We start from the raw sequence: 16,372 nt of genomic DNA, 5'->3' as shown, positions 1-16,372 counted from the left end.
AGATCGAATTAGGCGTAGGCTAAGGAGAAGATCAAAGTCTTGAGTCTTTTTTTGAAAATAATTGGACATTGTTCAAGTCTAAGTTCTGAAGGGAGAGAGTTCCAATGATTCGGGCCATGCTGGATGTCCATCACAGATTATTTGGTTTGCTGTTGCTGCCCAGGGCCAGATCATGATTCTGCCAGGAAGTGGAAATGTGGAGCTTGGGGTAAGGGAGTCCAGGCCAGTTGTGATATGTACAATGGAGTGGACCAGGACTGGTTGTGAACCCCCCCCCCCCCCCCCGAAATCAGGCAGTTTTTTCTTTTTTCTTTTTTTTAAAAAGTAAAGCAATATGGTTCTCTAAGGAGGTAATAATGAAAATGGTAAGAGCAAAGAGTTTAGCATTAAAAAATTTCAAAACCAATGTAGAAGATAGGAAGAATGAGGATAAACAAAGGGAAGGAGATAGGGAAGTGTAGTCAGAAGAGCAAAGGTTCAATCAATAAAAGGAGATAAAACTGCCCTTAAATATGCAGTATAAGGAAGAGGTGAAAAACCTGCATAGGCTCGGTGACGCGCGTATGTTGCGGGGCTTGAAAAAAATGGGCGGGGAGTGGGCGGGCTGGGGCGGGGCCGGAGCCTCCAGGCACAGCGGCCATTTGCCGCTGTGCCCAGAATCGCGGGCTGGCCATCGCCGGCGTGCGCAACCTACGCCTGCCCGGAGGCAGGCGCAACTTAAAAATTAAAGGTGGGGGGGTTTAGGTAGGGCTGGAGGGCGGGTTAGGTAGGGGAAGGTTGGGGGGGGGCGGAGGGAACGGAGGAAGGCTGCTCAGCGCGTACAAGTTGCACAATTGTGCACCCCCTTGCATGCGCCAACCCTGGATTTTATAACATGCGCGCGGATGTTATAAAATCGGGCGAAGATTTGTGTGCGCCGGGTTGCACGCACAATTCTACGCCCGCGCGTAGTTTTTAAAATCTGGCCTAATGTGAATATAGGTCAGATAATGGGAGAAAGTGGGATTTGCAGAAGACTGGCAAAAGTCTGAAATCTTAAGTTCTTTAACTCTGTATTTACAAAAGAAAGGGAAGGTGATGAATCTAAGGTAGAAAACGGTTTGGATAAGTATATAAACCATCTTGACAATAAGGTCTCTTAAGAAGAAGATACGACAGAGACATACAGATAGCTATAAAAACCATGGTATCAATTTGAACAGTACAATAGGGATGATCATGTCATTAACATTGCCATAAAAGTTGATGCTGTATTATATACAATGTTATTGTTATATTGATGCAATAAATTATAAATAATTTTTTTTTAATAAATATATATATATATACACACACACACACACAAAATTAGAGGAGTAGTAATGAGGCATGTTTCTAAGCTTTTTAACCATAATCAAAAATATTCTGAGAAAGCTAAAGTTGCACCAGTAGTGAAATGTACGCGCCCCATAGACTGAGGAAAGGGCAAATCAATAGGCACAGTGGCAAGAATATAAAAAAGCGCAATGAAATGGATAAAGCAGTAGCAAAATAACAAGTTAATAAGCTTTAAAACCATAGTCGGAAAACCACTACGCGAGACCCCTCCTCTTTTCTTAGTTCATGTGAAAGAATGCATTTTTATCTTTCTTCTAAGCTGCTCGTTGGCAATTTTGGTATTTTTCTTCTTTCTTAATTAGATTTTTTTTTTTGTTTTCACAATTGTCTACTAAAACAAAAGGGAATTTTTCTCATAAAAAATAACTGTTTTCACCTGCAATAGCGGACAAAAAAACCCAACCCTATGCTTCAAAAGATGCTTCTGATATTCCTACAAGAGTAAAAATACCCCTGTGTAAAGCAGAAACTTTGAAATAATCAATAAACAGGAAATTCTGCTGCTAATGACTCATATAATATCATATATAGGTGTGGCGGATGACCATCATAGGTGTCTTGTCACTGGCTATATTGGTAAAGCCTATAATGACACTAAGACCTGGTATTTATGGTGCAACAGGCAAAAATGGTATAGCCTTAAAGAACTAAATCCAGATTAATCATCGGTCATTCCTCACCTCTGTCTTTGTACAGGCACTGAAATTGCCATTTTGATTACTGGCAGCAGACGGCCCTTTGCCCTAACTATGTCACAGGGGCTACCGCCGCCATTGGTCGACCCCAGTGACATAGTGAGGGCAAAGGGCCATCAGCGCCATTTTGACTACTGGCAGCTGACAGCCCAAGTCCAGGAGATCACTCCCGGAACGCTCCTGGACCCCCTCTGGACCACCAGGGACTTTTGGCAGGTCTTGGGGGGGTCCGGAGGGTGGGGGTTGTAGTAAATTAATTTTGGAGGTCTTGGGGGGCGTCAGGAGGGTGGGGGATTTTGTTAGATTTTTACTTTTTTATTAAAGATTTGTCTGCGAGCCAGATGCAGCCATTAAAAGAGCCATATCTGGCTTCCGAGCCATAGGTTCCTGACCCCTGGTTTAGGGTAAGCACCCTTCATCAACATTCACTCATGTCTGACTCTCAAGTATGTCTCTTGACAAAAAAAAATCACATTGGCCTTCAGGTGCTCAGATTCTCTCACCAATAATTTCCTCTTTAAGGATGTATTCAAACCTTTAACATTCAAGGACATGATCTTTAACCACTCCATTATTGTAGTACATTCTCCCCTCCTCTCTCTAAGCTAATCCAAACACCCAAAAAAACATACATCACATCCATCTGCAGACCTACAATCACTCCATAGGAACCAAACTCTTCCCCATATCCATAGATTGATTTTCCAAAATCCCACACCTCTCAGCCCCTCCAACTCATCTTCCATGTACCTACATCCCATCCCCTCCCATCTCTGCTCAACCATATATTATGGTGTAATCCCCCCATCTTGAGGAATGAAACTCAATTGAATAGTGACCTAAATCCATACCATTTCCAACCACTATTAATATTCTCACAATCCCAAACCATGTTATTGATTATATGGCTCACTAGAAGCCATGGCTTCCCCATAGTCCAGAAAACTATAGGTACCCATCAGGATCAAATCACCCCTTCAGTCGAAACTCTTTAACCCCATATTAGCAAACAATTATGCTCATAGCTCAAATCATATAGGCAAATCCAAAGTCCCTTGACTGTAGACAACCGAGGAGTTAGACAACTCCTCGGTTGTCTACAGTCTTCTTCCAGTACCTGGTACTCTTTGCCATTTTGGCTGTTCTTCCCTTCTCTGCCAGCTTAGAGGGAACAGTGGTGCCAAGACAGGTTTTGTCCGTACTGATGATGACTTGTGCAAGTTGATGTATCAACCACAAGTCGGACCCATATCTTTGTCAAGGCTGTCATTTTCTTGCACCAGTAAGAAAAATCAAACTTAGCAGTAAAGTTTAAAATTTAAATCTTGCCTCCAATCTCCTAAAGAATAATTTCATGAATATGAACAGTTGTAACTTTCAGCAAGAACTGTAAACTCTCCTTGCAGCAGATGCAGTGGAGCCAGTCTCAATAGCACAAAAACACAGGCTTCTACTCCCAAATACTTCCTCATTCCGAAGTAAACCAGGGTCTCAGTTCCATTTTGGACCTCAGGGATCTCAACAGATACCTAAAGAAAGAAAAGTTCAGGATGAACTCTTTAGGAACCATTCTCCTTCATCTGGAAATTAACAACTGGCTAACCACTCTGGACTACAGCGATGTCTTCATATTGCAAGACTCATAGAAAATTACTGCATTTCACTATAGCCAACAAGCATTATTGGTTTCAAGTTCTCCCTTTTAGCTTCTCAGCAGCATCCAGGATGTACCCAAAATGCCTTGCTGTAGTTGCTCAGTTAGAGACCACTTTTATAAATGAAGTCTGTATTTACAAAGTACATGTGGACTTCAGCCTGAATTTTCAAAGCAGACTTTCACATATAAATCTGCTTTGAAAATTAGAGGACCTTGTATACCTTACTTCGGTTATACACATACACATTAACACCTGCTGGGGAGCAGGTGTTAATGTGTATACATAGATTTATGTGCATACGTTAAAAAATCGAAAATACGCCCCGTGGACAACTCTTCCACATGTACTTTTTGTGTACAAACCTCGGGATAATTTTTGAGAGATGATTTACATGCGATGAAGAGAAAATGGTTAGATAAAGTAAAAGCTAGCAGCACTGCAAGCCAAGGTGGGAACCAGCAGGCTACAACTCTCCAGAAGGCAAGGCCAGGAGGAACATATGCAGTAAGTGGCGGAATGTTCAGATAATAGCCTCATTCATTTTGATTGCCGTGTTTAGATTCCAAAGTTTGGTGGTAAGGCATGGGACTGGGAGGGGCTGGGTTAGATTAAGCATGGGGACTTGTTTTCTAATATATCCAGGATCTTAGGGCTGCAAACCAGGAAGCCAGGATTCCAATCCTGCTGACGCTTCTTGTGAGGTTGGACAAGTTACTTCATCCTCCATTGCCTCAGATACAAGTTGAGATAGTAAGCCCTCTAGGGATATGTAAATACCTACAGTACCTTAATCTGCTTTGATATGTTACAGAAAAAAAGGGTCAAATGTAAATAATTAAAAAAAAATTAAAATAACCCTCTGTCTTAGAAAAGTAGTGATATCCTACTAAATGTCTCCAAGTTCTTCTATGACATAAGTGAAACTTCATTACTATCACTTTTGTCTTCTATTTCACGGTTCAAATCTAATCACACATTTGCTGCCTCTTCATGAATTTGAGGTTCTTAATCACAGGCAATCTTTTTCAACTTCTGTTTCAGGTGTGTGCAGAACTACATGCTGCTGTCTCTGCAGCATTATTTGTGGCTGCCATCTGCAGCCAACCTGAATGTCTTTCTAAGTCCCAACTGTAGACTATAGCCACTATCCAACTCCTTATGCACATCGAAATTATTTTTTTTTTCACCCTTATGTTTGACATGTCTCTGGACTTCTCAAGCAAGCTTCCATTATCTTTCTCCTATGATCTGATTTTTAATCTTTAATGTCATTGGGTTTATTTTCTTTTTCACTGTCTTCCAGATAAATTTATTGGTCCGTAAATTTATGATAACTTTAAATTTTAGAGATGCGTTACTGAGAGACGATATATGAAGTAAAGCTGTAGCTTCAAATTATGGTGGTACATGCTAGTAATCTCTACCAACACTTGTCATTGTCCTAGTTTAGTCCTGGTCTTTTTCTCCTAGCACTCAGGAGAGCTGCCTACTTAAAATTATTGAAACTCTTCTCCTGTGCTGTGTAGCTCAATTTAATAAGTTGTCTTGTTGGCACCAGTAAAGGCAGATGCTGGAGCTGTGCAGCACTAAGTTATATTTTACCAGCTCTTTAAGTTGGAGGCTGGTAACTTCAATTTTTGATATCTGCAGGCAAGTCTAGTTTTTAGAATAGCTGTACTGCATAGTCTTCTGATATAATTACATGTTTTTTATAGTAGCTTGACTAATTTACATACTTTATGTCCTGAAAACCAGACCTTATCCGCTTTCAAGAACCAGGGTTGTGTATCCCTGTACTAGGGAACTTATTATTTACATCATAGAATAACACCTCTTTCTTGATTATCTCAAGTTTGCCTTGTGAACCTGTGTAACAAGTTGGATTCTCTATTATATAAATGTTCTGCCACTCAATAGTTCTCTGTCCCCTTATGAACTAAATGTAGTAACTTATTATGATCTAGCTTGCCAAATTATTAAACATTGTGAGACTTCTATTATAAACACTACTTCCACAATTAGATCTCATTACAGTATTTGTTAATATTCTTCATTTAGGATTTTGTGTTTTATGCACCTCGTCTGCGAATTAATAAACGTATTCTGGCTCTCTGTATGGGAAACCATGAACTCTACATGAGGAGAAGAAAACCTGATACAATTGAAGTACAACAGATGAAGGCACAGGCTCGAGAGGAGAAACATCAGAAACAGCTGGAGAGGTATAAAGTTCGTATGATCTCCTTTACCTGAAAGCTAGCAAGATTGTACAGGATTTAAATTCAAAGGAAGCCCAGAATTAGCATTCTGATCACATTCTGAATTGTCTTAATTCAAATTCATGGGCATTGACAGACAAAATATTGTTCACCATTCAAAAATATGTATTCTGGAACTTTTGCCTGTTTAAATTGAACATTAAATGCTTGTGTATGCAGATCCACCAGTATTTCATGAAAATGTAGTCAAGTGTTTTTAGAACTGTTCACAGCAGAATAGTCATGGTAGTTGTCTCTCTTCATAAAAGTGTTAACAGAGAGGAGTTTGGAAACTTTAGGCCAGTTAGTCTTGCCTCTTTGGTGAGAAAATTAATGGAAAAACTACTGAAAGAAAGTTTAGTAAAATATCTAGAATCCAGTGAGTTGCAGGATCTAAGGCAGCATGGTTTTACCAGAGGGAGATTGTTTCAAACTTGATCAGTTTCTTTGATTGGATGACTAGAAAATTAGATCAAGAAAATGCACTGAATGTAGTTTATTTGGATTTCTGCAAAACCTTTGATACTGTCCCACATAGGAGGTTCATAAATATACTGAGCAGCCTGGGCGTGGGCTCCAAGGTAGCAGAATAACTAGAAAGTGGTTGAGTGATAAAGACAAGGGTGGTGGTATTCACAATAAGGAAAAAGAAGAGCTTATTGGAGTGCCTCAGTGACCTGTCATGCGATTGATTCTGTTCATTATCTTTTTGAACATGGCTGTGGAGGGGGTTAGAAGGAAAAGAGGTGCTTTTTTGCAAGTGAGACAATATTCAACAGAGTGGGACACCCTGTGGAATCAGATTCAGAAACGATCTAAAAAAGCTTGAGCATGGCAAAGTGCTTGGCAGTTCAGATTCACTGCAATATTCTGCAGTGTTTTTCATTTGAGATGCAGAAATCCATGGGGTCAGTCCACGATGGAAAATGAGGAATTGATGTGCACTAACCAGGTGAGAGACATTGGGATAATAAACATCTGATTATCGCAGGGAGAAATGTGATAAGGCGTCAGAAGGATGCTAAGATGCATAGAGAGAGGCATAACTAGCAGAAAACAGGAAGTGATAATGCCTCTGTACAGGTCATTAGTGAGACCTCACCAATGACCAGTTCTGGAAGTCAGACCTCTGACAGTATATAGATGAGCTGGAGGCAAACCAAAGAGAGACTATCAAAATGAAGCAAGGTGTGCACCAAGAGAGACATGAAACAAGACTTAATTAAATATGCAAACCCTAGAAGAGACACGAGACTAAAGACACATTCAAAAATCTCAAAGATGTAAAACAAGCGCAAGAATTAAACCTTTTTCAGTAGAGAGAATGCATTAGAACAAGAGGTCACATGATGAGTCTTCAGGAGAGAGAGAGAATGGGGGGAGTTAGACTCGGGAACATGATCAGAAAATATTTCTTAACTGAAAGTTTGAATACATGGCATGAACTAATAAAGTGGTGGAGATACAAACAGCAGCAGAAGTAGAAAAGAATGGGATAAGCACAGAGGATCCCTATCAGCGAAGAAGTTAAGGGAAAACCAGAGAGCTTGGGTTTGTGGCATTGCAGCAGGAATGAAGTTGGGCAGACTAAATGGGCTTAATGGGCCTTGTATGCTGTCATATTCTGACAGTAGTAGGAACAAGGATGGGAGGATGACTTATTGTAAACAACTTACCCTTCACTCCATCGAGCATAAGCAAGGGGCTGAAGGACAAAACAAAAGATAGAGGAAGGATCTAATCTCACATTAGTGCAGAGCATGGGGTAGCCAGGTGGTACCAGCAGATTACAGCTCTTCAGAAACTAACCAGGTTGGTAGTGGCCAGGTACTGTTCAGCAAAATAATGAGGACCTACTAGTTTTGGTAGCTGTCTACATTGTTACAAAGCTTAGTAGTAAGATGATGTGAAGGTGAGGTATGGTGGGGTGAAGGGAGCTGCTTGGTGTTGGATTAAGTATGGGATTTTTGTTTGATCTATCCAGGATGATAGGGAACAAAGAGTCAATGAGGAGGCAAACAAAAAATGACTTGGTTAAGGATTGATATACTAGAAGTGGTCAAGCTTTTCTACAGCTTATAGCTGGGATATATCCTTGCAGAATGGACTGGAATAACTTGGCAGACTGGGTAGACCAGTTGGTCTTTCTGTTATATACTAGATAGCAAACAATTAGATAAACCATATTATAGCAATCCCTTTTTAATCCAATTGTTTGAAGAAGTTTGTGCTAAATATGAATCACATTTTTCATTGTAGTTTGGATATTTCAGAAATATCAAAATGAGAATGAAGATGAGATTTTCATCCTTTATAGGGGGTTTAATATAAATATATATTCTACAGAAACAGAGCATAACTGCAGATAAAGACCATATGACTCATCCAGTCTGCCCATCCACATCTCCTGCTCAAATGTATAATTCCTTCCTCCCCCTCAGAAATCCTTTCTGCTTGTCCCATTCTCTTGAATTCCGATACTGTCTCCATCATCTCCACTAGAAAGCTGGTGAAGAGCTGATGTGCACAGACCAGGAGAGGGACCTTGGTGTAATAATGTCAGATGATCTCATGGTAGAAAACCAATGTGATGAGGCAGTGGCCAGAGCTGAGGGAATGCTTGGATGCATAGGGAGAGTCATAACCATTAGAAAAAGAGAGGTAATAATGCCTCTTTACGGGTCCTTGAGGCCTCAACTGGAGACCTGTGTTCAATTTTGGAGGCTGTATCTCAGAAAGGATTTAGAGACTAGTGATCCTGCAGTATTTCTACCAAAAGCCCTTTGAGATGAGGCTGAAGGAAGTTAATATGTATATTCTAGAAGAGAGGCAAGACAGGGTGGATATGATAGACATTTTAAATATCTGGAAGGTATTAATGCACAGGAAGCCATGCTTTTTCAAAGGAAAGGAAGCAGTAGAATTAGGGGTCCAATGTGAAGCTCCAAGGGGATTGACTTAGGAACAATGTCAAGAGGTATTTTTTTCATGGAGAGAGTAATGGATGCCTGGAATGTTATCCTGGAGGCATTAGTGGTGATGGCAAGGATGGTGACAGACTTCAAAAAAGCGTGGGATAAACACAGGAGCCCTAGTGGCAAGAGAATGGTAATGAAGCACTGAGCAGCCAGACCAGTAATGATATGGCTGCATTGTGGTTAAGAACATAAATTGCCATACTGGATCAGACCAAGGGTCCATCAAGCCCAGCATCCTGTTTTCAACAGCCAATACAGGCTACAAGTACCTGGCAAGTACCAAAACAGTAAGTAGACCCCATGCTACTGATACCAGTAATAGCAGTGGCTATTCTCTAAGTCAACTTGATTGATAGAAGTTAATGGACTTCTCCTCCAAGAACTTATCCAACCCTTTTTTAAAACCAGCTACATTAACTCCACTAACCACATCCTCTGGCAACAAATTCCAGAACTTAATTGTGCATTGAGTGAGAGAATTTTCTCCAGTTAGTTTTAAATGTGCTTTTGCTAACTTCATGGAGTGCCCCCTAGTCCTTCTATTATCCGAAAGAGTAAATAACCAATTCACATATACCCATTCTAGATCTCTCATGATTTTAAAGACCTTTATCGTATGCCCCTCAGTTGAAGCTCAACTAGTACAGGACTTGCAGTTCCTGTCAGCCAGGGGAGGTTTCTATCCTCTGCCATCCAGGATCTGTGTGTACACAAATCAAAGGGCTCGTCTGGGAGTTCCCTGTACGTACCTGGATCAGTCCAGACAGTGGGTTGAGCCTCCTGTCCAGCAGAGGGAGACAGAGAAAAACTGAAAAGGTATCCGATATCAGGACAGTGCTCACCCTGCGTCCCGTCAATATTTCTCTGTCTCCCAGCAGAGGCAGGCAGTTGAACCTGCGGTTCCTTAGCTTTCTCTGTTTTCCACACTGTGGTGATTTTTTTCTTTCTCCTTCTGATTGTTTCCAGGATCAGGCAAGTATTGATTAATTTCTATATGTTAAAAAAAAAAAAAAAAAATTATGAAGGAAATCAAACTTCTTGTCTATGTGAGACAGCTCTGTCTCATAGCTCTTACAGGGTCCCAGGGGGGATTTTCCCCTTGAGTACTCTGCCTGGGACCCCTCTTCCAGGTGACCACTTGCCTGGCTTAAAGGGATAATACTGGTGGTCCAGTCACTCCCCCTTTTTGCGCCTGCCTCAGGTCTTTTAGTAGAGGCTCCCATTCCTCTGCTCGTTTCTTTGAAGAAAAAAAAAAAGACCATCGGAGGCACAGCTTACCCATGCTTTTCATTACAGGCTCCAGTAAGGTAAGCAGCTGGGGAAGTGAATACTGGTGGTCCAGCCCCTCTCTTCACCCGTGTGTGTCTAAGCACTGTGTAAAAAAAAAAAAAAATAATACATTTTGAAAATGTTTCTTTTTTTGGACCCCTGCCCACCTGAATCGCCACGTTTTTGGCCGATTTCTTCGTGTTTTTTGAGGCGTTTTTCCCCTCCACCATGCCACGGCTATCCTGGTGTATAGTATGTGGGGAATCGGCCGTGTGACTTTCTAGGACTGGGATTTGCTCGAGGTACCTTCCAGCGGGGGTGGGCAGCTCTTTTTCAGGGTCTGCAGCAACAGCCAAGCCTTGTGGGGCTCAAAATCGTCAGGCTCTGCAGGAGCTCAGAGCTGATCCTTTCTCCCTCAGTGCAGGGACGGCAGCCATCTTAAGCACATGTGCTGCAGCTCATGCAAGGGCTGTGGGGAGGGGGAGCTTCCTCCAACATTGTATCCAGTCCCTGCAACTCCTGATGAGAATGCAGATCAGGATCAGGTTTTTTTTTTTTAACAGGAGGACCCTGCTTTTCCAGGAGATCAGGATGTTGATTCTGATTCCTTTTCTTTAGATTTTGTCCTCCTTATGCATAAAGCCTTTTTGGCTTCCAGGTCTCTGCAAGGTGGTGCCTTGCCAATCAGACCTATGCAGGGACTGCCCCCCCAAGCTAGCCAAGCGTGCCGATGTTCCCGCGTCTCTAAGGGTCGCGAAGTTAAAAGGCACGGTGATTTCAGGAGGGCCTGCCACTCTGGACGTGCCAGGCAGTGCGGCTGCAGGTGCAGGAGCCTCTCTTCCCCCTCCCGCGGGGGGGGGGGGGGGGGGCATGGATGAGGAACAAGTGAAACAGGCTTCTTTGGAGGGTGATGACCCTCAAGTGGTACGTATATTCCAGAGGGAGGAGTTGGAACCCCTCATTCCTGCAGTCCTGGCGGAGCTCGGGGTTCTTTCTCCATAGTCTGAAGCAGTCTCATGCAGCAGGCAAGCCTCAGGTAGGTTCAACAATTACTCAGCACCCGGGACCTCCCGTCTGCAGAGGTGGAACAGGCAGGAAAGGTTGGAAGGAGCGATTGCGTATGGGGCTGATGATCTCCTCAGGGTGCAAGCCAGAGCTATGGTCTCAGTGGTGTCAGCCAGGCGATTGGGCTGGCAGACTCCTCTTCTAAATCGCAGTTGGGCACTCTACCCTTCAAGGGTAAGTTACTTTTTGGCGAGGACTTGGACCAGCTTATCAAATCCTTGGGTGACAACAAGATTCATAAGCTACTGGAGGACCGCCCCAAGCAGTCCAGATCCTTTTTTTCAGTCGCACTCTCGTTTCCGGGGGCAGCACTGGTACAAGCCACGTGGAGCTTTTCAACGAAACATCTCCACTAGATCTCCAGCATGGTCTCGCTCCTTTCAGGGCAGACGGCCCTTCTGAGTCAGTACTCATTAAGGCACCGCCGCAAAGTCCTTACAATGCGATACGGCCGGCCCAGTCCTCCGTTTCAGACTTACGTGGTCGGCTGGCCCTATTTCTTGAGGAATGAGCCAAAATTACTTCGGATCAGAGGGTCCTCGCAGTAATCGAAAGAGGCTACGTGTTAGAGTTTGCTCGGGATCTCCCGGACCTCTACTTGATCTCTCCCTGTGGAACTCGGAAGCGCTCAGCGTTGTGCCAGACTCTCGACAGGCTTCAAGTGCTCTGTGCCATAGTCCCGGTCCCCCTCCAGGAACAGGGATCTGGCCAGTATTCCATGTACTTTGTCGTCCCCAAAAAGTTCGGCTCCTTTTGACCGATCCTGGACCTCAAGAAAGTCAATAAGGCCCTCAAGGTTCCCCATTTTCGGATGGAGCCCCTCAGGGCGGTCATAGCGACGGTTCATACAGGGGAGTTCCTTGCCTCTCTTGACCTGAAGGAGGCCTACATTTACATCCTGATCCGCCAGGAACACTAGAGATTTCTTCGTCTCAACATCCTGGGATGACATTTTCAGTTTTGAGCACTCCCATTCGGTCTCGCCACTGCGCCATGCACATTTGCCAAGATCATGGTGGTAGTGGCGGCCTTCCTCCAGTGGGAGGGAATCCTAGTCCACCAGTACCTGGATGACTGGCTCATTCGGGCAAAGTCGGAGGACCTGTGCGTGATAGCGGTCAACTGGGTCTTGTCGGTTCTCACCTCCCTAGGGTGGATAGTCAATTTCTCAAAGAGCACCCTCAAGCCCTCTCAGGTCCTCGAATTCTTAGGAGCATGCTTCGACACTCATGTGGGCAAAATTCTGTTACCCGAGGCCCGTGTACTCAAGCTCATGGGTCAAGTCTAACATCTATTATCTCTCATGGTCCCCCTGGCCTGGGATTATCTCCAGGTTCTGGGCACTATGGCTTCAACTATAGATTTGGTTCCCTGGGCCTTTGCGCATATGCGTCCTTTGCAGAAAGTTTTGCTATCCCGCTGGAAGCCGGTCTCTGAGAAGTTTGACACCCTTACCACTTTCCGATGTTACCATCGACAGCATGCAGTGGTGGCTCTCTCTCGCCCACCTGTTGAAGGGGATGCCCTTGCAGACACCTCAGTGGATTGTAGTGACAACGGATGCCAGCCTCTCTGGCTGGAGAGCGGTGTGTCAGAATCAGTCTACCCAGGGACGATGGACCCCAATCCAGTCTCAGTGGCACATCAATTGTCTGGAGACTCGAGCGGTCCGTCTGGCTCTCAAGACTTCTTTTCCCTTGATCCATAGCAAAGCTGTGCGAGTCCTCTCCAACAATTCCACCACAGTAGCTTACATCAATCGCCAGGGGGGCACCAGGAGTCGTCCGATTGCCCTGGAAACCAGCAAGCTGCTAGCCTGGGCAGAGCGCCATCTGGAACGGCTAGCGGCCTCCCACATTGCAGGGAAGGAGAACACTCAAGCTGACTTCCTGAGTCAGCATCTAGACCCTGGAGAGTGGGAGTGGTCCGGAGAGGCGATGGATTTGATCATGCACAAGTGGGGGGGTCCCTCACTTAGACCTGATGACTACTCTGAGCAATGCAAAGGCCCCCAGATTCTTCAGCCGCAGAATGGAGCCCTGCTCAGAAGGAGTGGATGCACTGGTCCTACCCTGGCCTCATGATGTCCTCATTTACGTGTTCCCACCTTGGCCTCTGGTGGGAAAGGTACTCAGAAGAATAGAACTCCACAGGGGGGCAGTCATCCTCATGGCGCTGGAGTGGCTTCAGAGACCGTGGTTTGCGGATCTGGTGAACTTCGCTATGGAAAGTCCTCTCTGCCTCGGCCATCTGCCAAACCTGCTCCGACAGGGTCCAGTATTTTTCGATCAGGCGGATCGCTTTTGTCTAGCGGCCTGGCTTTTGAGCGGTGGCGACTAAGGAAGAAGGGTTATAAGGAGGAGGTTATCTCCACTCTGTTGCGAGCCCGTAAGACTTCTACCTCTCTGGCTTATATTCGTGTATGGAGAGTGTTTGAGACTATGTTCGCTGAGTACGGAGTCCCAGCGCGTAAGGCTTTGGTGTCCCAGGTTCTCTCCTTCCTGCAGAATGGTCTCTCCAAAGGTTTGTCTTTCAATTCCTTGCTGGTACAGGTTTCGGCACTCTGGTCCCTCCTTGGGCGGGTCGATGGTTACGCGTTGGCGACCCATCCGGATGTCATTCGGTTCATCAGGGAGGCCAAACACTTGAACCCGCCTCTCTGGGCTACTTGCCTGTCGTGGAGCCTTAACTTGGTTCTCTGCGTTTTTTGTGAGGTGCCCTTTGAACCCCTTCAACGAGCCACACTTAAGGATCTGACCCTTAAGACTATCTTTCTGGTCTCTATTTCCTCAGCCAGGAGAGTGTCCGAGCTCTAAGCCCTGTCTTGTAGGGGGTCTTTCCTTTGCTTTTCTGATTAAGGTGTTTCCCTCCAAACAGTCCCATCCTTCCTGCCAAAGTTTGTGTCCTCCTTTCATGTAAATCAGTCAGTGGAGCTCCCTGCTTTTTCTCCAGAGGACATTGCGAACATGCCTGGTGCGGATCTACGGCGCCTTGATGTGAAGAGGGTCCTACTGCAATATTTGCAGGTGACGAATGATTTTCGAGTCTCTGATCATCTTTGTCTTGTGGAGCGGGCCGAGTAAGGGGAATAAGGCATCTAAACTACTATCGCTCGCTGGCTAAAAGAGGCGATTGCATCTGTGTATATTTGTCAGGGCCGGTCGGTTCCAGAGGGCTTAAAAGCTCACTCTTTATGTTCTCAGGCTACCTCTTGGGCAGAGAGTCGGTCAGTCTCGCCGCAAGAAATTTGCAGAGCAGCTACTTGTAAATCCCTACATACCTTTGCGCGTCATTATCGCCTCGATGTTCAGGCGCCAGTCTTTGGCTCTTTCGGCAGACAGGTACTTCGAGCAGGACTGTCTCTGTCCCACCCTGTTTAGGGAAGCTTTGGTATATCCCACTGTCTGGACTGATCCAGATACGTACAGGGAAAGGAAAATTGGTTCTTACCTGCTAATTTTCATTCCTGTAGTAGCACCGATCAGTCCAGACTCCCGCCCTAACTACATCTACATTGCTACATCCGCTTGAACTTTTTCTTTCACAGGTTCTTTTTGGGATTCTCTACTTCCTATTTGAGCTTTAAGACACTGGAAGTTCATCCGAATTGTAAGGCACCAGAGGTATCTGCAATATATATATTGCTAGCTGTATAAGAGCATTTTTCATACATGTTTGAATTTCTTGTTTCATTTTGATAGTTACAGTGGTTTACTTGCTTGATCTTATCCTGGTTCTCTATGCTGTTTTGGCTGCTTTGATATCGATTATACTGAAGGGACGCAGGGTGAGCACTGTCCTGATATAGGATACCTTTTCAGTTTTTCTCTGTCTCCCTCTGCTGGACAGGAGGCTCAACCCACTGTCTGGACTGATCCGTGGTACTACAGGAACGAAAATTAGCAGGTAAGAACCAATTTTCCTTTGAACCCAGGACCTCTCACGCCTGAAGCAAGAATAATTTATTTATTTATTTATTTAAATACTTTTGATATACCGATACTCAAGACTGGCGTCTTATCGTACCGGTTTACATTGAAACTCGGGGTAACCAATTAACTAGGAAGATAAAGTTACAATGAACAGGTGGTTTACAGTGTGGGAGAGAAGAGAGCATAGGCATATGATTAACATAATTGATTAAAAACGTAACTAAGAGTAGTATAACAAAGATTAACATAGGATCTTAGACAATGGCTATAAGGAATTCACATATTCTTGGTTCAAGTTCCTCCTAAACTTTCAAACAAATAACTTCTTTCTTATAATTATCAATTCAATGTTTATCTCCTTTAAATACTTACTGATAGATTTTAAAACCCCTATGCGTGCCGAAGCTGGGAGATGTGCACGTGACCTGGCCTGGTGTACCTCTAGACCAACGTGCTTTTCAATATATTTATAAATGATCTGAAAAGGAACACTACAAGTGAGGTAATAATACAAAATTAGTCAGAGTAGTTAAATGACAAGCGGATTGTGATAAATTGTAGGAGCATCTTGCGAGATTGGAAGATTGGGCATCCAAATGGCAAATGTGGACAAGTGCAAGGTGATGCATTGTAATTACACAATGTTAGGTTCCATATTAGGAGCTATCACCCAGGAGAAAGATCTAGGCATCATAGTGGGTAATAAATTGAAATCATCAGTTCAGTGTGCTGCAGCAGTCAAAAAAGTAAACAGAATGTTAGGAATTATTAGGATGGGAATGGTGAATAAAACGGAAAATGTCATAATGCCTTTGTATCGCTCCATGGTGAGACCATGCCTTGAGTACTGTGTACAATTCTGGTTGCCGCATCTCAAAAAAGATATAGCGGGCGACCAAAATGATAAAGGGGATGGAACAGCTCCCCTATGAGGAAAAGCTAAAGTGGTTAAGGCTGTTCAGTTTGGAGAAGAGACGGCTGAGGGGGGGATATGATAGAGGTCTTTAAAATCATGAGAGGTCTAGATCGGGTAAATGTGAATCGGTTATTTACTGTTTTGGATAATAGAAGGACTAGGGGGCACACCATGAAGTGAACTAATCGGAGAAAATTCTTTTTCACTCAACACACAAGCTCTGG

General features: G+C 44.0%; 1 protein-coding gene across 2 annotated transcripts in view; it reads left to right on the top strand.

The window, feature by feature from the left end:
- The window catches only part of RDX (radixin), a 117,364-nt gene that overhangs the window by 79,390 nt on the left and 21,602 nt on the right, over window positions 1-16,372 (top strand). For both annotated transcript variants that reach the window (XM_029602488.1, XM_029602487.1), the window contains exon 9: window positions 5,789-5,952. In XM_029602488.1, the coding sequence (XP_029458348.1) occupies window positions 5,789-5,952 (164 nt within the window). The remainder of the gene's footprint in view (window positions 1-5,788; window positions 5,953-16,372) is intronic.

The sequence above is a fragment of the Rhinatrema bivittatum genome, chromosome 5 (genome assembly GCF_901001135.1).
Source record: "Rhinatrema bivittatum chromosome 5, aRhiBiv1.1, whole genome shotgun sequence".
Classification (NCBI taxonomy): Eukaryota; Metazoa; Chordata; class Amphibia; order Gymnophiona; family Rhinatrematidae; genus Rhinatrema; species Rhinatrema bivittatum.
Note: the sequence above shows the minus strand (reverse complement) of the source record. Positions and strands in the feature narration are given on the sequence as shown.